Here is a 27,519-nt window from a genome sequence, read left to right as displayed (position 1 = left end):
AGTCTGTTTTATAATCCTCAGAATTACAATTGATAAATGCATTATTTGGTAAACCGAGGCTTGGAAGTTCATTGCCCAAGGTCAAACATCTAAACAAAATCTTATCTGTCAGATTCTAAAGCCTGTGTTCTTTCCACAAATAAGGGGGCCGTTTGTCCTAGTTCCTTCCCCATAAAACCAATCACGAGCCTTGATAACAAGCTTGCTGTACCAGAAGCATGTTCCAAACAGAACCTACTCCAACTGAAGATAAATGCTTGCTCGAGAAAACAATCCTGGTACTTTCATCAGCTCTCTTACAGATGTCCTCTTCTTGAAAGAAAGTCCTTTATTGTCAAAATATTGCACAATAGAATGCACATATTTGTTAAATCCCTAGTTAAAAGATTTACAACTGCATGCTCTCCCCAACTCTAGAGAGAATACATTTCAAATTCAAATTCCATCTCCTTAAGTTACAGTGTCTCACAATCTATAATTGAATTTGGCCTGCGAGCCAACCTTATGATCAAATCAGTAAAGGGCTGTTTCCAGGCTCTCCGTTCTGGCTGACTCTGGGGAGAACAAAAGCTTTCCCGTGGAGTAGAAACAATTAACCAAACCAATCCAGACACCCTGCCCAGGGGCTCTCTGGAATAAATGTGTGAAAACCACAGGCTCTGTCTCTTGGCCTTGCACTGAAGTAAGTTGAAACCACCTTGTTTTCACTTGGCTTGCCTTCCCAAAAGACTCCTGCTGTATGTACAGACAAAACGGGGTATCTTTGGACTGGAATGAAGGAAAGCTTAGAATATCTCACAATATAAGGGAAAGCTAGAGTGAAAACTAGAGAAGTTGTCTGTTGAGAGCTCCCTCTGCAAGGAGTTGTCTGTTGAGAACTCCCTCTGCAAGGCATAATAGGGAGTTAGAGAAAAGAAAGGAAGGAAGGAAGGAGGGAAGGAAGGAAAGAAGGAAAGAATATCCATTGAGGAGAACCAAGTTTAAGCTTCTCAGAACCTCTATTATCTAGTGATTACAAGTAGACCCGTAATTCCAAGCCACCACATCTTAGAGTTTTCAGGATAATCAGGTGAGCTGATATACAATCAAGTATGTGAAAAGAATTAAGAGAGCTCTAAAATTATTTTGATGGCCCTCTAGATAGACTAGGATTGTTTTCAGTGAACAATATTTCAAAATGGACATTAAGCCAAAACCAAGAGACTTGTTTTTTCTGTTTGCCTAAGTTTTTGTTATGTGTCATCAGCTCAAAACCAACTTACAGCTCATCCTCCAGCAGGTTTTCAGAGGCTGTAAATCTCTTGGAAAGAGGTTGCTCATCCTTCTTCTGTGGAGCAGCTGGTGGATTTGAAGCATGTGCCTTTGGGTTGGCAACACAACATCTTACTCAGTAGGCCACCAAAGCTCTTTTGGCTAAGTAGATGAACATTTAAATCAATCGATCCTCCATTAAAGACTGAAAAAGCAAATACCAAGCTTACCTTTTCCTTTTTGTACTTTTCTGATCATGTAAACTTGAACCAAGAAGTGTAGTGACTTCTCTGACTTGCTGTCCAGAGAGTTTTTTAATCATCGCTATTCCTGGGGTTGATTGTACCCTACTTACATGCAACTACATCCTGATGTTCAGGGAATCAGTCCAGCCTTTAGACAAGAGAGAGAGAGAGAGAATTTTTTTTAATCTTTCTTTTTGTTGTTGTTGTTGTGTACCATTGAGTTGGATCTGACTGGCACAGGAAGAGATTGCCTTTCCTTCTCCAGTGGAGCATCTGGTGGGTTTGAACATGTGTTTGGAATTGCAGTGCAGCTTCTTGCCACTAGGCCACCAGAGCTCCCTTTAGAGAACACTTTAGATTTAGATTCATAGTGTGGGAATTCAGTGTCATCTCTCCTTGGCTAGTGACCCCACTTTTCCCTTGGCTTCCTACTTCAGAAACTGGACTCTATTCTTGCTCTTTGAGAATTCCCTACCTTATTTCCTCACTCCTAGAGACTCATTTTCCCTCTATTCATTTAAGTGTCTGAAAATCCAGGTAAATCAGCCAAGTCGCACTACCAGCATAACTGTTGTGGTAATGGTGGTGTACCATCCAGTGTGAAATGACCCATGGCTGAACCTCTGGTGGGTTTTCAGAGGCAGTTAATTGCACAGGAGATTGCCCATCCTTCTCTCACAGAGCAGCTGGTGGATTTGAGCTATGTGCCTTCAGGATTGCAGTGCAGTTTCTTAACCACCCTTGGGCTAATTCCAGTTTTGCAGGAAAAGCTGGCAGAGCTAAGGTACTAAAGATGAGGACTGACTGAGGCATAATCATTCAGAGAATCTAGTGAGCCCACACTGCGTGGGGCCAAGCTGGTGCTGCATAGTTGAAGGGCACCAACTGAGAAGGGTGACAGACAGGACAGAGATACCATCTTTCCAGCAAGCTCTTTGGCAATCCAGGATAGTTACATGTCATGTTGGCTGCTCTGTCCACTGTTGTCCTAGCCACTTTCTACTGTATTTGGTCAATTCAGAGGATGAAAGCAAGCTCTTGATAGTCATTTTCTAATCTAAAACGGATCAAATAGGACAAAAGGACAGAAAGTGGGTGTGAGCTCTGATATCAGCTTCTATCTTATTCCTGATCTTTTTTCTATTTTCTGTGCCACACTTTTTTCCTTCCTCCTCACTCTGTCAGAAAATTGGCAAAGAAAGGAATCACAAAAGCAATTTCTTTTTCAAAGGAAGGGTGGTGTAACAAAAACAAGTAAAAAACAAATGAGACAGGGGTTTTAGACTCAGAGTGGGCGGCATTTGAATCCTGACTTTACTAACCCTAACTGAAGTGGAAGGGAGTTCTGGTGGCCTAATGGGTAGGGAGTTACACTACCAACCCTAAAGCAGGCAGTTCAAATCCATCAGCTGCTCCTCTGGAGAAAGCTGAGCAATCTCCTGTGCTACTTACAACCTCTGAAAACCCTCCAGAGGGTCAGCTCTGAGTTGGTTCTGACCTGACGGCGCATAACAACGAACACAACAAACAACAGTGGTGGTGGAGGTCATGAGGATGACACAAGATAAGGCATAGTTTTGATCTGTTGCTCACAGGGTCACTGTGAGTCACAGTCAACTCCATGACACCTCAGAACAATAACAACAGTTGAGGCAAGTCTTCTGCTTTCTCATCGAAAAGAAAGTGAGTTTAAATAGGACCTCAGGTGTGAGCACGTGTGTAGATGAGAGAATGAAAGAGAAGGTGAGAAGAAATGAGGCAGGAGAGAGCGTGAACATGCAAGTGAGCACTGTGGGCTGATCACAGAGGCTAAATAAGTAACAATGATCACCCTACTTTTATAGATAAAGTGACCTAGGAGATTAAGAGCTTCCTGACACACTTTGCTGCAAAGGTGGGGAAGGGGAATGACTAAGCAAAGTCAAGAATGGAATGAAAGGTTTGGGTTCCGTGTAAATAAATGGTGACAATACTGAGACAGTGCTGTGATTCTGAGAAGGCAAATGAGAAAGGTAAGTCCAAGAGGGAAAAGATCCCCATGGTGTTCCCACATTGCTGCTGAGAAATGGAAGCTCAGAGACAAGTGCGAAGGGCATTTAAGAAAGAACAATGAGAGAAAAATGAAAGATATCCAATGGTGGTGCAAGTTTCAAGTACTCTCAAAATGAAATGTGACAGCCTTCCACATGCATTTACCAATCTAAGACCAGGAGCAGTTCATCAGAACCTATTTGCATTAGTACTTGCTGCTGCTTTTGCTTGATGTTTATGTGAATTGGCTCCAGAATCTATATCAAAGGGCACCCTTCCAGATTTTTTCCCACAGAACCCATAGAAAAATAAGCTTGGGCATACATTTTTATCTGGTCTGTAGATTTGAGGGGCTCCCTTTAGCTTGCATGGAATCTATATTTGCCTGTATGTGTCTACATTTTCTCATTTTTCTATGCCCATCTTTGGGTTTCATTCCATCGGTGAAGTCTGGGAAAGTCTGGGAAAGTGTCTGAATTTTTTTGTAACAATGCAGTGAGTGGCCGTTAAGTTATTAAATACTGATTTCCAAAAACGCTTGTTGGAATGTTGATGACAAAGTAATGCCCTTTATTTATGGCGAGGTTAATATTGATTAACTGCAGGGGTGGGATGGAAGAAACCTATATAAGGGTTTCCGTTTTACCTCCAAAGTTTTCAGTGCAAAAATTTTCAGAGGCTATTGAAAAGAAAGAACTGGAAGATTCCAGAAGAACCTACATTCAGATCTATAACCCATAGATGGAAACTGACGCACATGCAAACATACTTGTGGTTAACATTTTCCACATTTTGGTAAGGCCCGTTCTCATCCAGCTAAGCTTGTGTGTTTATGAAAAAAAAAAGTTTAAAAAATAATCGCAACCATTTCCATATTGAGAGGATAGTACCATTCCACTTCACAGTGTGGCTAATAAATGCTGGGAAACTAGGATTTCTTGTTACAGGAGGATCTTCTATAGCACAACAGTCAAGAGGCACAAAATGTTGGAGAAACGTATGTGGGGACTCTTACATCTATTAGACTCCATGGCAGAGGCAGGGCTCTTTTGGAAGACTTCCATACATTACTCCTTATCATTATGGTCTTAGGACAGGGACAGGTCTTGCTGAGGAACCCTTCAGGCACTGTAGGTGGTCCATGAACTCATTCGACTGTTCTACTGTTTCCAGTGAAGAGTAATGAACTGTTTTTCCCCATTTGGGCCCTGCAGACATTTGCCTTTCCCAAGCATAATGTTTATTCATCAGAAAGCATTGTACCTTCCTTGGCAAAGCCTGACTTCCATATTCCTAGTGCTGTTTGGGAATTGGTATGGTTTGGGCATGCTGGAGGCTGGGAAGGGCATCAAGATGGCTTATACGGTGTGCATACATCTTATCTCTTAATTAATCTAGGTTCTGGGTCCCCATCGACCACCTTGTCCTGAGCGCAGTGCTGGAGATAAAGATGGTGTCATCAAGTCCAACCCTTTCTCCTCAATCCCACTGTCCTACCTAGTTCAACACTGCATCACTTCCCATCTGAAACAACGTAGGGAAAACAGTAGTTTTCTAACCAAACTCTTGGCTTCTTCTCTTACTCTTAACCTCACCCCAAGCTGACCACAGCAGCTAGACTGTTTTCAAGGGCAAATATGATCAGGTCACATCCAGCTTTGAATCTTTCCGTGCCTTTTCCTCAGAAATGAAAGGGAAAGGTCTTAATGTGTGTCACATAAGACCACTGAACCTCACACTCACCTTTACTCACCAGTCTTTTCATTCAGAATGTGCTGCTAGTAGCTCTGGTGGCCTAGTGACAAGAAGCTATGCTGCAATCCCAAAGGCATGCGGTTCGAGGCCACCAGCTCCTCTGCAGAAGGATAGGTAATCTCCTCCTGTGCAATTAACTGCCTCTGAAAACCCACTGGAGGGTCAGCTATGGGTCGGTTCCAACTCTATGATAAACACCACCAACACCACCAACACCCTATGATGGTGGCCTAGTGGCAAGAAGCTGCACTATAATCCTGAAGGCATGCAGTTCGAATCCACCAACTACTCCACAGGAGAAGGATAGGCAATCTCCTTCCATGCAATTCACTGTCTCCGAAAACCCACTAAGGGTCAGCTATGGGTTTTGACAATGTTGACTCTGCACAGTCACCACCACCCTATGCTGGGATCATAATGACCTGCCCACCCTTCTGTAAACTTGCTGTATTCTTTCCCACTTCCTTATTTTTTGTCTTTATGGATTCAATTCTTGTACCTAAGAAGTCATCCCTACCTAACTAGCTTCAATTTCTCTTTCTTTAAAGCTTTATTGAGATATAAATCCCATCCCATACAATTAATTCATTTAAAATATCCCACTGAGTTTCAGTCAGCACTTCAAATCCGTTTAAACAGTTCAGTAATTGCCAACTTAAATGAAGGCCACCAATAACAACCAAATGTGTTTTCTGTGGCATTCTGACCAACTAGGAAGCAAACAGCTGTGCTTGCTCAAAGATAGAGGCCAACCTAGCTGCTTGGAATGTAGGTTGCTCACAAGTCCTGCTAACAAGCCAATCTTTTGTATCCTCAAGCTTCACTGCTATTGATTTGGTCCCAACTCTTGGGCACCCTTGACTAGGTTTCCAAGGTTATACGTTGTAAAGGGAAGAGACTGACCATCTGCCTCCAGCCAAAATGGCTGATGGATTCAAACCACCAGAGCAGTGTGGTCTTTGGATTAGAAGCACAGCTCACTATTGCCTATGCCACCTAAGCTCCTTACTAGCACCAAAACACCATGATTTGGTGCATATTGTTGTGGTTGGTATGTACCATTGAGTTGGAACATACTCATAAGTTACCTTCCCGTGGGTTTTTAGAGGAAGTAAATTGCACTGGAGGAGATTGTCCTTTTTTCTCTCAGAGCAGCTGGTAGATTTGAACCTTGTGACTTTGCGTTAGCAGTGTAACTTCTTAGCACTGTTCCACCAGAGCTTCCTAAGTGCACACTAGGCCCTTGCTTATGATAGCCATAATTCAACTGTTTTTACTGATTCAAAGCCCTGGTTTTAGTAGAGTTTGAGTTCTATAATACTCATCACTACTTAATTCTAGAATACTTTTCCCCTCCCTCTGCAAGGATCCTCTATTAACAGTTATTTTCCATTTCCCCCTGTGCCAACCTTAAGTACCTGGCAAGATTTCTCTTGTGGCGTAGTACACAGGGAAGTTTTGCTGCTACCCCAAAGGTAACGTCTCTCTGACAATTTTAATTCACCACCTGCTCTAGGGGCAAACTATGGGCAAGGATCTCCAATGGTCTAGTGGTAAGAAGCTGTGCTGTAATCTCGAAGGCACATAGTTTGAATTACCAGCTGCTCCAAGGGAGACGGATGGGCAGTCTCCTCCCATGTGATTTACTGCCACTGAAACACTTGGAGGGTCAGCTATGAGCCAGTTCCAACTCAAAGGCACACTACAACACCCTGTGCAGTTTATAGTCCTGAAAACCCTCTGGAGGATCAGTTAAGAGTCCAGCTCAAGGGAATGAGATTCTTTGTGTTTTGAGTTCATCTTTCAAATTTTTTTCAAAAATTGCTTCCTCTTATTCTCCTCTCCAGTGCCGTGGTTTCTACGCCTCTCTTTTGGGCTCCCATAAAACCCTATGCAAAAGAGAATACCCTCTGCCGTAGCCCTGAACCTACAAAATTCTTATGTGCCTCCCCTCACACAGTGACTTACTCTTTGTGGAAATTCAGAGTCTAATACTTTTCCTTGTTGTTGCTGTTGTGTACTGTAGAGTTGGAACCGACCCATAGCTGATCCTCCAGTAGGTTTTCAGAGGCAGTTAATCTCATGGGAGGAAACTGCCCATCCTTCTCCTGTGAAGCAGCTAGTGACATCAAACCGCGTGCCTTCAGGTTGGCAGTACAGCTTCTTGCCATTTGCCACCAGAGCTCCCAGAAATTTCTTTTCCTAGCTCATAAAAATTATTAATTAACTACTTACTGGCTAAATTAATGAATGACTTCCAGGAAGCCCTAACTTTGTGGTTTCTGTTGTTTTTGTTACTTGTTGTCGAGTCAACTCTGACTTATAGTGACCCTATGCTCTGAATCCTGCTCTATCCTGAGCCAATCTCACTGTCTCTGATACAACTACATTCATTACTCCAGTTATCATGTCAATCAATCTCATCTGGGGTCTTCCTCTCCTGCACTGTCCCTCCACCATTCCAAGCATGATGTCCTTCTCCAAAGACTGGTCCCTTCTGGCAACATGGCCAAAGAATGTGAGACAATGTCTCAAAATTCTTGCCTCCAAAGAGCAGCTTGGTTTCATCCTTTCCAGCACAGACCTGTTTGTTCTCTTGGCAGTCCATGGTACGTATGTTCAAGACTTATCTGCAGCACCACAACTCAAAGGCAACAATTCTTCTTTTGTCATTCTTGGTCATTGTCCAGTCCTCTGATGCATAGCAAGTAATTGCAAAGACCATGGCCTGGATCAGGCACACCTTAGTCTCTAGATTGGCATAGTTGCTCTTCAGTACTCAGGTACTGTCAGCCTCTGGCAGCAGATTTTCCCAATGCATTAGGAAAACCTGCTGTTGTTATGTGCTGTCAAATTGACTATGATTCATACTGACTCTATAACAGACTTGAACCTTGTCCTGTCCTGCTCCATCCTGACCATCTGCTATGCTGAGCCCATTATTATAGTCACTATGTCAGTCCATCTTGTTGAGGGTACTCTTCTCTTTCTATGACCTTTCCTAGCATGATATCTTTTCCCAAAGATGGATCCCTCTTGACGATATGTCCAATTTAGGTGAGACAGAGTTCTCTCATCTCCCTTAATGGCTGGATGGGAAACTAGTAAGTGCATAGGCAGGGTCAAACAACTGAAACCCACTTTTCAGCTCATTTGGATAAACATAGCAACTACTGTAGGTTGTATTAGTGTTTCATCCTTTTCTGCAGTTGATGTATATACAGGTTCTAGAACCTAGGAGGAAAAGGGATAAAGAGGAAGTATATTCTTAGGAAGTATTAGTGATAGGGCAATTTATGACTGATTCACCTGTGAGACTAAGAGCACAAACACTCTCAGACCATATTTCTGCCTTTATCCCCTAACTAAAATGTTTCTATTTCTTTCCTTTCCTCTCTTCTCTTCACCTATCCACACACTGACTTTAGCAACGAGCTCTAGTGTCAGAGATGATGAGGGTGATTCAGGATAGGGCAGGGTTCAGATAGGCTGTTCATAGCATTGTTATGACTTGGACTCAACTTGATGGCACCTAACAGCAAGAACTTCTATCCTAGCCCCCTCCCTCTGTCCCTTTCCCTTGCCCAACCCTCGCCTTATTTCTTCTCTTCCTCTTACCTCTCTGGAATATTTGCCTTTTTTTGTATGCACATTTCAGAATATCTCTTGCAAACAGTGCTAAACCCTTGGACTATTTTTAAAAAAACAACTAAAAACAACAACCCTACTTTAGCATGAGATGGCTAAACATGAATCCCTTTGAAAGCTGCTTAACTGTTCCATTTCAATGCAACACATTTCTTTTTTCATGATGGGATATTAAAAAGCTCATTAGCCAGGGGATATAAAACAATTTGAAAACACAATGGGATATGAGGATGTTAAATACAAAATCATTCTCATAAAAAAATCTCCCGTGTCATCTCATTCTCAGCATTTCACTGACGGAGACAAATGGTAATCACCCTGACTCTGACCACCATAACTTGCCCTTCTCTGTCTTTACTTCTAATATCTTACATCATCTGCCTTGTCTCCATTGTCGTCCTCTGTTCCTGATCTCATCAACTCTTCTTTTGACTCTTGTTTCTGTTCTTTGTGTTTTTTGAGATTTTGAGTTTCACTTTCTGTTTTTCTTTAGCTTTCTCTTTCATCCCATTCCCTGACTCTTCCCTCTTTTTCTATCTTGGCTTCAGTTCTTTTCATCCAGCAAGAGAGGGACAGGAGAAGAGAAAGTGGGGGATAGATAGATTAATAGATAGATAGATAGATAGATAGATAGATAGATAGATAGATAGATGAGATTGACAGCAAGCTGTCTCTCCTCTGCCATATGTATCAGCCTCTACCAAAGGGCCTGCACCCTGGTCCAAATGACCCACATTTCTTCCTCTTTGAAGTAAGATGCATAATTTGTGCTTCACTTTTCTCATGTGTGAAAATGAAGCAAAAGAAGACATTCCCAGAATACATCCCAGAGATGTTGTTAGGGTCAAGCCTAGGAATGAATAAAAAATTGGAAAAAAAAATTTTGAAAAGAAACAGACCCCAACAGAGATTGGGAAGCACTCAGAGAAAGAGTGGGAGGATCACTTTCTTGGACTGTGTCAAGATCTAATTAGCGGAGGATCGCTGTTCTTACCCCTCTGAGGATTGCATTTTTCACCTTCTACTCATCAAATTTCCAAGGTTGTCTGTGTACTTTGTTTAAATGTTCTTTGTGTCTTTGGAGGGGAAGGATTACTTTTTTTCTTTGTATGCTGTTGATTTTTATCCCTTCCTTTTCTCTTGCCTTGGACTAGCAAACGGAACCTCCAGCAGCCAGCTCTCTACCCCCAAGTCTAAGCAGTCTCCCATCTCTACGCCTACCAGTCCTGGCAGTCTCCGGAAGCACAAGGTATTACGTCTCTTATACCTTACTAAACCTCTTTGCACTCAGGGCTCTGGTTCCCTTCTTGGAAGTTCCTTCAACAACTAGATGAGGGTTTTCTCTTCCATTCTACTTTAACAGGACATCCATGGACAGAGAACTCAGAAACCAAAGTAAGCATGGGCTTACTTACTAATCTGTAGTGGACAATTTAATGTGAAACTGTTCTCTAGAGATTAGTGCATAAGCACAAGTGAGCCTATGCTTACCTTGCTTACTGAGCACTCCATCCCTCTCTGGGATTGTAACTCTCAAATAGGCTTTGATTCTGTAGGAAAGTGCTATAGGGTTGGGAGATAGATACATGCCATACCCAGAAGCTGAATCTTCGATGTGGTGAAAAAGTGTGAAATTATTCACTACAGCTTAGTAAGTTAGCACAAATAAGCTTGTGCTTACCTTTGTTGGGTAATCCGACACTGAAGACATCAAGGACAGCATTCCCTCTTTCTAGCTCCATTAGTTCAAAGCCTTTGCATTTCTATCAGAAACAAAGTCACTTTTATTTATTTCTCTGGTCTCAGGTTACATTTAACCAAAACAAAAATGTTCCAACTTCCCAGATACCCATTCTGAGTCAGGGTATCACCAATCAGTGGCTTGGGGCTTGTGATTAGAAATTACCTCTCAACTCAGAAACATAACCAGGATGATAAGGGCAATTGATATCGCCATGTGCCAGTCAATGGAAGTCAGATAAAGATACCAGTTGGCATTGAGTTAATTCCAACTCATGGCAACCCCATGTAGCTAAGAGTAGAACAATGCTTCATAGAGTTTTCAATAGCTGATTTGTCAGTAGTAGATTGTAAGGTCTTTCATTTCATGCACCTTTGGATGAATTTGATTCCGTCGGATTTTTGGTTAGCAGCTCAGAGATAACCATTTATCCGTTCAGGGAATCCAACATAAATACGGCAGACAAACAAATTTAAATTAGCCACCAACACATAAACAGACCCTAGTTTCACTGTGTAATCTCCATTACAAAGCAGATTCTGGTACAATGTAGGAAGAAAAGGCCAAAGCATATTGTATTGTCCTGGACACTGGTTTACCATCCCAAATAAATCTGAAATTATTCTACAAATGTGTGTCAATTCCTTTACTCCACTTTCCAAACATCCCTCACTCAGAAACTTCTTCTGTTTAGAAAATCTGGAGGAGTCACTGCCTTGAGCCTCTGATTGAGAATGAGATATATTTTTCCTTCTCTGATAATCTTATTCTGGAGTGGTTGACTTCATCTAAGATTCTTTTGTCTTCATCCTGCTCACTAGAACTTTGTGTGAGATGGAAAAGATTAAAAGCTTCCAATATGACAAACTCCACCAGGGGTCATAGATGGTCAGAGCTGGAACAGATAACACATAATAAATAAACTTCATTTGATTTTCTCAGTAATCTTATAATCTTGAGATTTTATATATGTCATTTTATTTTTTTTTATCATTGAGAATATACACAAGACATACACCAATTCAACAGTTTCTACATACACAAGTTTTTTTAGTTGTATAACCATCTTCACCCTCCTTCTCTGAGTTGTTTTTCCTCTAACATAAACTCACTGCTCCTAATAGTTCCTGTCTAATTTTTCAAGTTACTGTTGTCAATTTGATGTCACACAATTTAAAAGAGAATAATGCTCAAGGCAGACATTTTTTTCTTATTAAGGTAAGATATTGTGTTGTTTAAAGAAGACTTCAGGGGTTATTTTTGGTTTGGAGTTTAAAGATTACCTCAGGGCAAAAGCACCAGGGGGTTCAACCAACCTTTATGGCTCCAAGATGTTTGGAGTTGACAAGAATTTGAATCTTGTTCTGCATTTCCCCCTTTTGATCAGGATTCTTCTATGACATCTTTAATCAAAATACTCAGTAATGGTAGCTTCTGTAGTTTCTTCTATAATTTCTTTGCCAAGAAGCACTTGTTCATGGAGGCCTTGTTCATGGAGGCAATTAACCATACATTCCATGTCTTCCTCCTTTTATTGCAGCCTCTCCTCATTCATTTTCTGTTGTTCCAGACCAAGATTTTGTGCCTCAGGTAGCTGTTTATCAGCTTTTAATACACATAATGAGTTGAGAAGTAGAACAGATGACTTCAACATGTTTCAGCCAATGAATTGAGATGTCTTGTGAAACTATAACCCTAAGACTTTAAACAAAGATTCAAAATCCTATGAAGATTTTGATTGTACATAATCAGCCCCAGCAACTATTTTATTAATGGCATTGTAAATACATCTATTATGCAACCTTCGCTAATTTAGATTTTATAGGTGTACTTGACTTGATGGCACGTAACAAAAACAACAACTACTACTTGTTTACTCTGGTAAATTAGCTCTGGTGGCCTAGTAGTAAGAACCTGTGCTGCAATCCCAAAGGCATATGGTTTGAATCCACCAGCTGTCCTGTGGGAGAAGGATGAACAATCACCTCCCATGTCATTTACTGGCTATGACAACCTGCAGGAGAATCAGCTATGAGTCAGTTCTAACTTGACGGAACACAACAACTTACTGTCAGCAATTATAATTGACTATGCTACCCTAACATTAACATCATATTTTCATCACTGTTGACCTCCCTTTGCCCAGCTTAATCCCACATTTAGTAACCACTAATAAACTCTGTTCTCTATACATTTACTCTTTTTTATCTTTTCGTAATAGTGAGATCGTGTAATACTTGACCTTTTGTGATTAACTTATTTTTCTCAGCATAATGTTTTCAAGTTCCATCAATGTTTCAAGTCTTCATTTCTCCTGCTGATTGAGTAGTAGTATTATTCCATTGTAGGTGTGTACCATATTTTGTCAGTTAACCTTTTGTGCATATTTTGTTCTAGAATTATAATATACATGATATTTGATCATCCATTCCTTCCACATTGCCTTTTGTTTCTCCATCCCAATAAAGCATTCATTTTGTTTAAATCCGTTCATCTGTTGATGGAAATTTAGGTTGTTTCACCTTTTAGTTGTTGTAAGTAGTGCTTCAGTGGACATTGGTGGACAGCTCCCCTTGTGAGTCTCTCCTTTCAAGTCTTTGAGGTACATTCCGAGGAGTGAGATTGCTGAATCACATAGTTATCTATTGTTAATTTTTTTAATGAACTCTCACACTGTTTGCCACAACAACTGTACCATTTTGCATTCTCACCAATAGGCAAGAATTCCAATTTTCCCGCCTCTCCACCACCATTTGCTGTTTTCTACCCTTATTTTTCTTTTCAGCCATCCTGCTGTTGTAGAGTACTGTCAAGTTGGAATTGATCCATAGCTGAACACTCCAGCAGGTTTTCAGAGGCAGTAAATCGCACAAGAGGAGATTCTGCATTCACCCTACGCGCGCGCGCACACACACACACACACACACACACACCCCAGAGCAGCAGGTGGATCCAAACTGTGTACTTTTTCATTGGCAGTACAATTCTTTTCCATTACGGGTGGCTCCTTGGAGGCAAGGATTCTGAGGCTCCGTCTAACATACTTTAGACATGTTGTGAGGAGAGACCAGTCCTTGGAGAGGGACATCATGCTTGGGAGGGTGGAGGGACAGCGCAGGAGGGGATGACCCTCTATGAGATGGATTGATTCAGTGACTGGGATAATTGGGATGGGAGTGTCAGAGACAGTGTGATTGGCACAGGACAGAGCGGAGTTTAGGGCTGTTGTACATAGGGTCGCTATGAGTCGCAGGTGACTCGACGGCACATAACAACAACAACAACATTGTTGTTATGTACTGTAGAGTCAGAACCAACCCTCACGGGAGTTGTTTATTCATCTTTCTCCAGAGCAACAGCTGGCAGTGGATTCAAGTCGCATACCTTCAATATGTTGTGCAGTTCCTTACCGCTGAGCCACCAGAGCTCCCTTACTACTACCTAGTGAGAGTGAAATATCTCATTGTGATTTGGATTTGCATCTTTGGTGGCTAACGATACTGAAATATCGTTTCATGTCTCTGGTGGGCATTTGAATGTCCTCTTTGATGAAATGTCTATTCAAGTCCTTCCCTAATTTTATGATTGTCTCTTTGTTGTTTTCAAAGTTTTATCTCTGTTTTAGAAATTAGATTCTTGCCAGATAATTGGTTTCCAAAGAGATTATCTTAGTTGGTAGCTTACCTTTTTACTTTTGTTTACAACCTCTTTGGATGAACAGAAGTGTTTCGTTTCTATGGGCTCACATTTCTTTCTTTTTCTTTTGCTATTTGTGCTTTTGTTATCATCATATTAGATCATCCATTGTTGAAAGCTGTTAGTGTTGCCCCTGATTTTTCTTTTAAGAACTTTATGGTACTGGTTTGCATATTTAGGCCGTTAATCCATTTTTATTTCATTTGTGTGTGTGGTGTGAACATGGATCTTGTTTCATTTTTCTGCATGTGGAAATGCCATCTTCCCAGTGTTTCTTTCCCATCTTATCAAATGACATTAGTTAACCATAAATATGTGCATTTCTGGCCTCTTAATTCTATATCACTGGTCTGTGTGTCTATTGTTAAACCAAGATCAAGCTGTTTTGATTACTGTAGTTGTATAGTTTGCTTAGAAATCAGTCGTCTTTGTTCTTCTCTTTCAATATTACTTTAGCTATTCCGACCCTCTTGTAATGCCATAGAAAGCTGAAGATTAAGTTTTCTAATCCTATTAAGAATATTAGAGAGCTCTGGTGGCCTAGTGGTGAGAAACTGCGCTGCAATCCCAAAGGCACGCTGTTGGAATCCACCAGCTGCTCTGCTGGAAAAGGGTGGGCAATCTCCTCTTGCGCAATTAACTGCCTCTGAAAACCCGCTGAAGGGTCAGCTATAGGTCAGTTCTGACAATAAATAACATAAATAAGATTGTTTGAATTTTTATCAAGATGACATTAAATGTATAGATAACTTTGGTTTATGTTGACATAATAACAATATTCAATTTTCCAATCCATGAATACGGAACATGTTTCCATTTCTTTAAATCGTGTTGTCGTGGTGGTGGTGGTGGTGTGGCATCATGGCAGGTTTTCAGAGACAGTAAATTGCATGGGAATAGATTGCCATCCCTCTCCTACAGAGCAGCTGGTGGATTTGAACCATGTACCTTCAGGATTACAACACATTTTCTTACTGCTGACATTCTAAATATGATGAAATTAAAACTCAAAAAAAGTTAAAGTATTTGCTAGAGTTATAGAGCTAGGTAATAGTAGGCAGAGTTAGCACTAAAACCCAGGTCACCACCAGTGGTGAGCTGGATCTTGTTTCCACTGTTTGTGAGAGCCGATTATCCATCTCTCTCTTTCCACTTCTGTGTTCAGTGACATCATACCGGTAATCTTAAATTTAGCAGTGATGGATGTTTTTACAGCACAGAAACTGGTATAAAAGTTTAATACTGTAATTAAATGGCTTTTGTTTGTATTCCCTCCCCTCTTGAGAAGTCAATTGTTAAGAATTTTATTTAATAGAAACTACTATCTGGCACTCGTTTTCATTTCGTCTATTTAAGATCAGCTTTCAATTTCCTTGTTAATCTGGCCACTGCTTCCCACAAAGTTCATAATGTCTATCTCATGGCCTTTAATGACCCTCTGTGACTCCTGTCATAAACAGAATCTTCTAATTACCCTACAGGGCTATTTGGGATCCCCAAAGGAGGGTCTACTTAAATGTCTGTATAATCAATGATACCCAGAAATTGTGAAGTGGATGAAAATTGCTTTACATTCGGCTTTCAAACATTATTCTCAGTAGCAAAGCTTGTATATTCTAAGATGGAGGTAGCCAACCTTTCTTGTTCTACTGTTCACACAAAAACTCCTGCACTGCATGGCTCTTTGCTGTATGTCTGCCTTGTACATTTCTGCTCCTATCTTCCTCCTGGAAAGCGTTACCTACCCCAATACCTTCCATCAGTGACTGCCTCAGAGTGCTGGGAGCAATGTGGACATTTGGCCTGAATACTTGAGCCATTTAACTTTTCAATTTTTACACCAGGTTTATTTAGGATACAGTGAGGGCTTATCCCCCATACTGTTTCTCCTAGTTGGCTTCACCTCATCCCACCAACCCACAGTTCTAAACACTAATTTAACCATTGAAACAACAGAGTGATCAAACAGGTAGCATCATTATCAGAGCCTCACTGTCTTATTCTTATTTTTTTATATTTTCAATATACTATTTTGAGTTCTGGTAGCCTTGTGGTAATAAACTGTGTTACAATCCCAAAAGGTACAGAGTTCTAATCCACCAACTGCTCTGCAGGAGAAAGAAAGACAATCTCCTCCCAAGTGATTTACTGTCTCTGAAAACTAGATGGAGGGTCAGCTATGGTTTGGTTCTGACTCGACAGTATATAACAACACACCTTTTCATTTTTTAAAATTACTCTTTTGCAAGATAGTTAGACAAACAAGCATTACAGAAAAAAAAGACATAATTTTCTAGAGCAAATTTTTAAATGAAACAAATATTTACATTTTGGTACAATTCTCACTATTGTTTCAGCTTTTTGTTTTTAAATAATTAAAGAATAATTTAAAAGTTTTTGATATATTATTTACACAGTTTCATCAACTGTTTACATCTTCGACCACTAACTTTATTGTTTGTTTCTGTTTATCTCAACCACACAGAACAAACACCAAAAACATTTATGTACATTCCCATATTTTTGTTGTTGTTGTTGTTGCGGCGTGCTGTGCTGTTGAGTTGATTCTGACTCATAGTGACCCCCCTGGACCAGAGGAGAAAGCTCCATAATATTTCCTAGGATGTAATATTTATAGGATCCAATTACTAGGTCTTTCCTCTCATTAAAAAAAAAACCAAACTGATGAATATTAGCTGTTAACATTTTTTGGTTAGCAACCAAGAACCTAACCATTGTACCAACAGGGTGTGTGTGTGTGTGTGTGTGTGTGTGTGTGTGTGTGTGAACATTTTACAATCTTTTCAGAATTAGTTGCAGAAATTGTTCATATTTTTTTACCCCTAAATTGTTTTTGTTATGTGCTATGAAGTAGGAACCAAGTAAAAACTGACCCTCCAGCACGTTTGCAGAGACTAAAACCCATCCAGGAAGAAATTGCCCGTTATTTTTTTTTTCTGTGGATTTGAACTGTACATTGATTGTCAAAGCTACTCCTTACCACTGTTGTTGTTGTTGTCATGTGCCGTCGAGTTGGAACCGACCCATAGCTGATCCTCTGGAGGGTTTTCAGAGGCAGTTAATTCCTTGGGAGGAGATTGCCCATCCTTCTCCTGTGGAGCAGATGATGGGATTTATACTATGGGCCTTTGGGGTTGCAGCACAGCTTCTTTCCACTAGGCCACCATAGCTCTCTCTACCCTAAATATTTTAGTGTCTCTTTCATAAGAACAAAGGTATTTACTTTGATAATCATTATAGCATTTTCAAAGTCAAGAAATAAAACTCGTATGTTGCTAGGTGTTGGTGACAACAGCTCATAAGTGGTCCTATGAACAACAGATCTGAACCTTGCCCTATTGTGCACCATCCCCACCATCTGTAATATGCTCAAACTCATTGTTACAGAAAGTAATCTTATGCAATCTATGTTATTGTTGTTATTGTATACTGTTGAGTTGAAACCAACCCATAGGGGACCCTGTAGCAGGTTTTCAATTGCAGAGCAGTTGGTGGATTTGAATCAGGTATCTTTACGTTGATAGAACAATTCCTTACCACTAAGCCACAAGTTGTTGTTATGTGCCGCTGAGTCGCTTGCGACTCATAGCGACCCTATGTACAACAGCCCTAAACTCTGCTCTGTCCTGTGCCAATCGCACTGTCTCTGACACACCCATCCCAATTACCCCAGTCACTGAATCAATCCACCTCATAGAGGGCCTTCCCCTCCTGTGCTGTCCCTCCACCCTACCAAGCATGATGTCCCTCTAAAAAGTTTCTAATAAAACTGTTATTATTTGCTAATTAGATGTCTTTTTCCCCCCTAAGCTGGAATCATGTATTACATGCAGCTGCCTTTCTCTTTAATCTTCTTTATGGAAAAGTGTGTCAATCTTTATCTTTAGAACAGTATTTTGTATAATGAAGAGTTGTTGTGTACTGTGGAGGTGGAACTGAGCCGTAGCTAACACTCCCGCAGGTTTTCCGAGGCAGTGAATTACGCGGGAGAAGATTGTCCATTTTACTCCAACAGACAAGCTGGTGGAATAAAACTGTGTACCTTTGGGTTGGCAGGACAAAAGGCATTTGTGGAATGAATAGTAGCAGCTAATTATGTTGTAGGATTTGCTTCAAATTGATTTGTATGCCTTCCTTACAATTAGATTCTGATCATATATCTGGGGCAGGAAACCACATAAGTAATGTTGCATTCCTCTCAGTGTCTCCTGTTAAAAGGCAATAAAGATGGAGGCTGGACTAATTTTTTTTTTTCCTGAGCAAGTTAAAAAGTGTTTTGTGACCTTGGCTTAGTCCCTCAAGGGCTCAGGTCCCAGATTCTTGCTCCTACTTTCACATAGTTACCTTTGCCTTAGTACTATTGAGGTCCCTAGGCATTAGTCCTGAGCAGCTCCCATTTGACCTACCCTCTAAGTGGACCCGAAAGGTGTGAGTCATGACAGAGACAAGATGCAGATGGCTGAGGCCATGACTTTCCCCCTGCGCAATTGGAAGCAAACTTGAAGTCCCAGCATCCCTTTGGTAATGTTTGATAGCTGTGGCGGGGCCCTAAACTGTAATCAGTCTTTGGCGTCCCCCCCTTAAGCAGTTCATGGAGAATCCTCTTTAATGCAGCTGTGATGGGGTTAGCCAAAGTCCGCATACTCGAGTGCTACAATATGAACACAGAAGTAAGTAAATCCTTGGCTATTTAATAAGAACAACATTTGTGTTTCCATACTGTCTGATCCTTTGCATAGCAATTGATTCTAAATGCATAGCGTTTATCCTAAAAATAAGCTTGTGACAGTGATAAGGACAAATAGAATGTCCATTTTACAGATGAGTAGAAGGAGATGCAGAGGTCAAAGACAAATAGTAGTATTCAGCAAAATGTTATTGAGACATCATCCTTTGGAGAAGGTACCATATGAAAGATGGTCTCAAAAGTTTAGAAAAACCGGGGGGAGGGATCATTGTTTTAAATTTTTTTTTTCAGGTTAATGATTGTGCCCATGGCTTTATATTTTGCAGATTTAGTACATGACTTGAAAAGAGAATAAACCAAATTTAATATATGTTTCGAGACTTATTTTTTATTCCTCTCTGTCATTCTGAAAGTGTCTGGGGAGATAGTTTAATGAATAAAGCAAAATAGGGTCATTAATACCATGTATTTTAATACATGATATTAAATACTTTAATACCATGTATCAAGAACTAAGGAGAAGACTTAGAAGGACAAAAGAGGGTGGGAAAGTCATCCTGACTGAGGGAGGGTAGGAGATAGCTTTACAGAGGAAGTCACATTTAGGTAAGGTCTTGAAAGCTAAGGAGGCATTTAATGACTGGTGAAGAAAAAGGGCATTCCAGGTTAACAACAACAAGCAGGAAAAACAAAATCAAGCCATAAAAAAATCCATGAACGTTTTGGGAAATAACAAACCCAAACTAGAAGCTAGGTTTTTCAGAATTCTTCTCTGGACTTCGTTTGGACTATAGGCAACTTGGACCACATACCAGCTTTTTGTTTTCTCCAATGGAATGGTATCACCAGCACAGCTGTATTTGTTACAAACATTTTGTTCTGTAGGGATCCAAGGGACTAAGCAAATGGTTTTCAGGTGCAAATTATTTGTATTGTTAAGCGCTATGTGTATTTCTGTATTTCTACACATCTATCAACATAAACAGCAGAATGTTAAGATAATTCTTTTCTTGAACATTTTTCTATTCATACTAAAAAAAAAAGACATATTTTGAACACAAGGTAAACTAAGGAGAGTACAAAAGTTCATACCTAAGCCTCGTCCTGTGGATTTTCCCTGTGGGCTGCAGCTCAGCCTGCTGATTCAGAATTACACAGAAGCTGAAAGTAGAGTCTCCTTAGGACTCTACTTGCCGGCCTTTAGAATCGTCCTATGAGAAAACTCAGGAACAACCTTCTCAGATAAATTTTTTTTCATCTTATAAACCTTACAAAAACAATACCAGTCTTCAAAGCTGAAGAGCAGTGGTTCAGTGTTTTGTTGTTGTGTGCCATTGAGTCGGAACTGACCTGTCGTTGACCCTCTAGCAAGTTTTCAGATGCGGTTCATTGCACAGAAGGAGATTGCCTATCCTTCTCCTGTAGAGCAGTTGATGGAGCCAAACTGCATGCCTCCAGGATTGCAGTGCAGCTTCTTATCACTAGGCCAACCGTCTCTTCTGAAGAGTGAGTGGCTCAGTGTAGTGGATCTCAGAGTGGACTCCATACTAAAGGGCTTTTTTACTGCCCAAGGAGTTCACTAACTTGGCAATTTTGTGTAACCAAATTTAAAAGATGGAATGCTTCTGAACTGAACACTGTGACACTGATGTGTCAAATGTGTTAATGGCTGGTTACCCAATGTGGACAGAGAGTGGGGTGGAGCTCCCCGATTAAAACAAACTTGGAAGGAGGAGTGGCATCCACTTCCATAGTAGCTTGCCTCCAGAAACCCTGTGAACCTGGAGAGAGGATGAAAGGCACCCAAGCGTCGGGGACTCTCCTTCATAGGGTCGCTATGAGTCGCCTGCGACTCGACGGCACTTAACAAAAACAACAATGCCTCTGAAAACCTGCTGGAGAATGAGCTGTGAGTCAGTTTTGACTTGAAGGAAAATAATAATAATAATAATAATAATAATAATAATAATAATGATAAACTAATATTTTCTAGTTTTAGAGCTATATACGACTGTAAAGATCTACCCTTTCTCATTTTCGGATATAGAAGCAAAGACCCAGAAAGGGAAAGTTAAATTGCAAAGAAAAACATAGACGCTAAGTTGCCTGTTTGTCAACTATTTGCTTTCTTCTACAGTAAACTTAAATTATATGAGTCAGAGAAAACTTAGTAGTTGTGGGTTTTTTTCCTTTCTTTCTGATTTATTAATAGTCACACAAACAGAATGTTAAGAAATTCCTATAGTAGTAGAATAAAACTACTGTTTTTTTGCATATATATATACATTATTACATGTTGAGTATCTATTTGAATTATATATTTAGTAATATCTGCTTATTATTTCTATTCATGTTTCCATGCATAAAACCACATAAACATAAATTGTCAAAAACATTTTTAAATAAAATTTTTATTTTATACTAGTTTACTTATAAAGTTCATATACATTGTTTTTCACACCAGTTCTTCCCCATTTCCTTTACCCCCACCTCCCTCTACCCATCAATTTGTGCGACTCTATGATTAACCACCCCCACTCCCTATCCTCTCCTCTCTGCAACCCCCTTCCCCCAAAGATTTTATTCAGATATAATTTATAAGACATAAAAGGCCTTTTACATATTACAGTTGAATGATTTTTAATATGGTCAGAGTTGTACAATAATTATGACTACCTAATTTCAGATCATATTCTTCAACTTCAGAAGAAACCACATAACTATTCATAGTCTTAGTCCCTTCTCCTCCACTTAGCCCCTGGAAACCACTAATCTACTTTTTGTTTCTATGTTGTTGTGGTGATGTTGGTGGTTGTTAAGTGCCCTCAAGTCTACTAGGACTAATAGTGACCCTATGTACAACAGATCTGAACCTTGCTCTATTCTGGTCCACTCTTATGATTTCTGATATGTTTGAGTCACTGTGCCAGACTATCTTGTTTAGAGTCTTTCTCTCTTTGACCCTCTACCTCCCCCTCCATGATTGTCTTCTTCTGAGGATTGGCCCCTCTTCACAAGACACCCAAAGTATGTATGTAAGGTGATGTTTTGCCATCCTTGCCTGTAAGGACCACCCTGGTTGCCCTTCTTCTAAGACAAACTTGTTCTTTTGACATGAGATATTTAGTACTCTTCTCCAACACTACAAATTAAACGCATGTATTTTTCTTCTCTTATCCTTATTTAGTGTCTAACGTTCAGATTCATCAGAAGATACTGAAAATGTCATGGCTTGATCAAGGGCACCGTAGTCTTCAAACTGACATCATTGCTCTTTAGCACAATGGAGAAGTCCTTGACAGTAGATTTTCCCAAAGCACCATGTATTGTGATTTCTTGACTGTTGTTACTATGAGGATTTCTTTTTTGATCCAAATAAAATAAAATTACTGATAACTTCAATCTTATATCCATTTGTCATGATGTTGCCTTTTCCCTCAATTGTGAGGATTTTCTTATCTCTTGATGTTGGGATGTAATTCATATTGAAGGCTGTAGTCTTTTATTTTCTGCAGCAAGTGCTTCAACTCTACTGTCTGCAAAGTTGTGTAATCTGCATAACACAGGTAGTTTGTGAATCTGCCTCCAATCCTGATGCACATTATTCTTCATATAGCCCAGTTTCTAGAATTATTTGCTCAGCATACATATCAAATAGGTATGAAGAACTATTACAACACTGACACAAGTTTCCTGATTTTTAAAGCATTCCCTTGTTCTGTTCTGACAGCTCCTTCTTGCTTTATGTATAGGTTTCACATGAGCACAGTTAAGTGTTCTTGGATTCTCATCCTTTTCAATGTTAGCCACAAGTTATGATCCACACAAATGCCTTTATATAGTCAATAAAACACAGATAAATGTCTTTCTGATATTCTCTGGTTTCAGCCAAGATCCATCTGACATAAGCAATGATAACCTTTGTGCCATGACCTCTTCTGAGTCCTATTTGAATTTCTAGAGGTTTCCTGTCAGTGTGCTTGCTGGTCAAGCCATTTTTAAAAAATGATCTTCAGCAAGATTTTACTTGCACATCATATTAATGATATTGTTCAATAATTTCCACATTCTGTTGGGTCTCCATGGGTTTATTTGTTTCTATTGACTAGGAACAAATATAGATTTCTTACAGTCAGTTGGACAGGAACCTGTTTTCTAAATTTCTTGGCATAGATTAGTGAATGAGCAAGTTAAAAGGCTACATCTGTTTGTGGAAACATATCAACTAGTATTCCATCAATTCCTAAGGCCTTACTGTTTGTCCATGCCTTCAGTGAAGCATGAAATTTTTCTTCATTTACAATGGATCTTGATCATACTTCCTGAAATGGTTCTGTGTCACTCAATTACTTCTGGCACAGTGACTGTGTATTCCTTTCATCTTCTTTTGAGGCTTCCTGGATCATTCAAGACTTTGCTCACAGAATCCTTCAGTATTACAACAAAATATTGAATTTATTATTCAGTTCTTTCAGCCTCAGAAATACCATGCATATCTTTCCCTTTTGGGTTTCTAACTCCAGTTGGGTGCACATTTCATTACAATACTTTATCTTCACAACCTGCCCTGTTAATCTCTTTTACTCCAGCATTTCTTCCTTTTGTTTTGCTCTTCCTATGTTCTAGTGGATTTTTAAGAGTCTCTTCTGACATCCATTTTGGTCTTCTCTTTCTCCTCTAGTTTTGTAATGAACTTTTGCTTTCTTCATGGATAATATCTTTGATGTCATACCACAATTCTTCTGGTCTTCAGTCACTTGTGCTCAGTGCATCAAATCTATTCTTGAGATGATATTTAAATTCAGGTGGGATAAGTTTTAGGTCATATTTTGGTTCTCAAGAGCTTGTTTTCATTTTCTTTACCTTCAGTTTAAATTTGAACATGTGTAATTGATAATCTGTTCCACAGCCAGTCCCCAGCCTTATTTTGACTGCTGATAATGAGCTTTTCTGTAGATTCCTTCCATAGGTGTAGTTAATATGATTCCTTTGTAGTCTATTAAATATGGTCTAGGTACATAGTCACTAATTTTTTTAAAGAGAGTATTTGCAATGTACCTCTTATTCTGGGCTATTGTTGTGCATATAACCCCTAATCATATATTCTTTCTAAACAGTTCCTTTTTTCATCTATTCCAGTGCAATGTTTATTATCTATCCGCTCTTTCTTTTCTCCATTTTTTAAATTTTATACTGGTTTACATACAATTATTTATCCACTCTTAACCTATTCTCCTCCTAAACCCTCATGCCAGATCTGTTTTATAACAGTGGTGCTATGCAATATTTGTCATTTTATGATTGCTATATTTCACTCAGCATAATGTCCTGCAGGGTCACCCATGTTGTATAATGTTTTATGAGTTCATTGCTTTTCAGGGCTGGATGGAGGGAAGGAGGTAATTGTGCAACAGTGAATGAATATTTTTTTTAAAAAAAGTGAACTGGGGAAGGGAAAAAGAGGGAAGGAGAGGGGTGAAATGTGCAACAATGAATGAATGAAAATGTAACTTTTCTGTAAACTTTCATTAAAATCACATTTAAAATAAAAATTTTATTATAAAAATATTTGCGATGAATATTTATATATGAATGAATAATTGGCTGTACAAAATTCTTTCAATCTCCAACCTCATTTCTGTGACCAAGTCTATATTTCCCAAGTATTTCCCTTCTTCTTTGTTCCCAAACTTTACATTCCAGTCACCAATTATTATTAATGCATCTTGTAAGCATGTTTGATCAATTTTAAACTGCAAAAGTTGGTAGATATCCTCAGTTTCTTCCTCTTTGGCTTTAGCATTTTGTGTGTATATTTTAATATTAGTTATATTAACAGGCCTTCCTGTATGTCTATCAATAATAGTATTCTATCACTCAGAACAATAATAATAATATTCTTGCTTGTTTATCATTGTTCTTATTAGTACAGCACTTGTCTGTCAGTTTGCTGTAGTGGTGTAACTTGTGGATGCTGTGATGTTGAAAGCTGTGCCACTGGTGTATCAAATACCAGAAAGTCATCCATGGTGGACAAATTTTAGTAGAACTCTTGGATTAACACAAACTAAGAACCAAGACTGGCCATCCACTTCTTTTAAAAACAGGCCTTTGAAAACCTTATGAATACTAGAGGAACATTAGAGATAGAGCCTAGATTGGAAATCAATCAATAAGGAGAAACAGATGCAAACAGTATTTAATAGTTGGAAGATGGAATGTACAGAGTATGAATGTTGGAAAACTAGAAGTTGTAAAAATATGAAATGGAATGCATGAACATCAATATTCCTAGGCATTAGTGAGTTGATATAGACCAACTTTGGCCACTGTGAATCAGACAATCACATGGTATACTATAACAGGAATAAAAAACATTAAGAATGGTGTTTTATTCATAGTTAAAAAGATAGTTTAGAATTCTATCCTGAAGTACAATGTTGTGAGTAATAGGTTATTATCCTGACACATACAAGAAAGACCTGTTAATGCAATTATTATTCAAATATACAGACCAATAGCTAAAGCTGAAATGGAGGAAATATATTTTTACCAGATTTTGCAGTCTGAAATTGACAAAACATGCAATCAGGATGTGTATTAATAATTGGTGACTGGAATGTAAAAGTTGGAAACAATAAGGAAGGAATGGTAGTTGGAAAGTAAAGACTTGGTGACAGAAATGAGGCTGGAAATAGAATGATCAAATTGTTTACATTTAATGATTTGTTCATCACAAATATCTGTTTTTAAAAAACAAACAGTGACTTTACACATAGACTTCAACAGATGGACTGCATAGAAATCAGATTGACCACATTTGTGGAATAAATCATTGGAGAAGTTCAATAGTGGCAGTTAAAACCAAGCCAGGTGCGGATTGTGGAACAGACCATCAATTACTCATGTGCAATTCAAATTGAGGCTAAAAATATCCTTGAGAACAAAAATGCGATCTTGAATGTATCTCACCAGAATTTAAAAATCATCTTAAGAATAAGTTTACTACTTTGCACCCTAATGATCGAAGACTAGATGACATCAAGGAGATCATCCATGAAGAGAACAAAATGTCAATACAGAGGAGAAAGGAAAAGTCAAAACGAATGTCAGACAGATGAGACCCTGAAAATTGGACTGGAGCATCAAGAAACCAAAGCAAAGGGAAGACATGTTGATGTAAAATACCTTTATAGTAGATTTCAAAGGGCAGCTAGAGGAGACAAAACAATGATAAGGAAATGGGCAGAGAGTTGGAACTGCAGAATGAAAAGAAGTTACTCAGTATTTCTCAAGTTGACAGAACTGAAAAATTTAAGCCGAGTTGCAAAATTTCAATATACTATTGGTAAAATCTTGAATGACCCAGGAAGCATCAAAAGATAATGGAGGAAATATGCAGAATCAGTGTATCAAAAAGAATTGGCCAACACTGAAGTAGTTCAGGAAGTACCATATGTCCAAGAGCCAATGGTAATGAAGGAAGACATTCAAGCTGCACTAAACGCATTGGCAAAGAAATAAGGATCCAGGAATGGATGGTATATCAATTGGAATGTTTCAAATGACAGATGCAGCCCTGGACATGCTTACCAGTTTGTCCCAGGAAATTTGGAAGACAGCTACCTGGCTGACCAATTGGAAAATATCCATATTTGTTTGCCTAAGAAAGGTGACCCAATCAAGTATGGAAATTATCTAACAACACTGTTAATATCACATGCAAGCAGCATACTGCTGAGGATCATTCAAAAACAGCTAGAACAGTACATGGTCAGAGAACTGTCAGAAGTTCAAGCTGAATTTAGAAAAGGCCGTGGCTCCAAAGATATCATTGTTTATATCAGGCCAATCCTAGATGAAAGCAAAGAATACTAGAATATATATTTGTGCTTTATTGACTGTGCAAAGGCATTTGACTGTAGGATAGTAACAAACTATGGTTTACCTTGAGAAGAATGGGAATCCCAGAACATTTAATTGTGTTCATGAGAAACCTATACCTAGATTAAGAGGCTGTTGTATGGATAGAACAAAGGAACATTACATGATTTTAAATTAAGAAGGGTGTATGCCAAGGTTGTTTCCTTTCTCCATAACTATTCACTCTGTATGCTGAGCAAATTATTCAAGAAGATGGACGTTTTTGAGGAAGAACGTGGCTTCAGGGTTGGAAGAAGACTCATCAACAACCTACTTTGTGCAGATGACACAACCTTGCTTGCTGAAAGTGCGACGGACTTGAAGCACTTGCTGCAGAAGATCAAACACTGCACCCTTTAGTATGGATTGCATCTCAATGTTAAGAAAACAAAAGTCTCACCACTAAACTGACAGACAACATCATGGTTGATGGAAAAAAATTATTGAAACTGTCAACAATTTTATCTTATTTGGATCCACAATTAATAACCTTGGCACTAGCTGTTGTTGTTGTTATGTGC

At 39.3% G+C, this 27,519-nt stretch overlaps 1 protein-coding gene across 2 annotated transcripts in view; it reads left to right on the top strand.

Moving 5' to 3' along the window:
* DCX (doublecortin) overlaps window positions 1–27,519 on the top strand; it is a 184,191-nt gene that overhangs the window by 140,123 nt on the left and 16,549 nt on the right. For both annotated transcript variants that reach the window (XM_006889929.1, XM_006889928.1), the window contains exon 6: window positions 10,085–10,179. In XM_006889929.1, the coding sequence (XP_006889991.1) occupies window positions 10,085–10,179 (95 nt within the window). The remainder of the gene's footprint in view (window positions 1–10,084; window positions 10,180–27,519) is intronic.

This window comes from Elephantulus edwardii, unplaced genomic scaffold (assembly GCF_000299155.1).
Source record: "Elephantulus edwardii isolate Elephantulus edwardi_28Jun2011 unplaced genomic scaffold, EleEdw1.0 scaffold00083, whole genome shotgun sequence".
In the NCBI taxonomy this organism is placed as follows: Eukaryota; Metazoa; Chordata; class Mammalia; order Macroscelidea; family Macroscelididae; genus Elephantulus; species Elephantulus edwardii.
The sequence above is the reverse complement of the archived record's forward strand: the minus strand, read 5'-3'. Positions and strand labels throughout refer to the sequence as shown.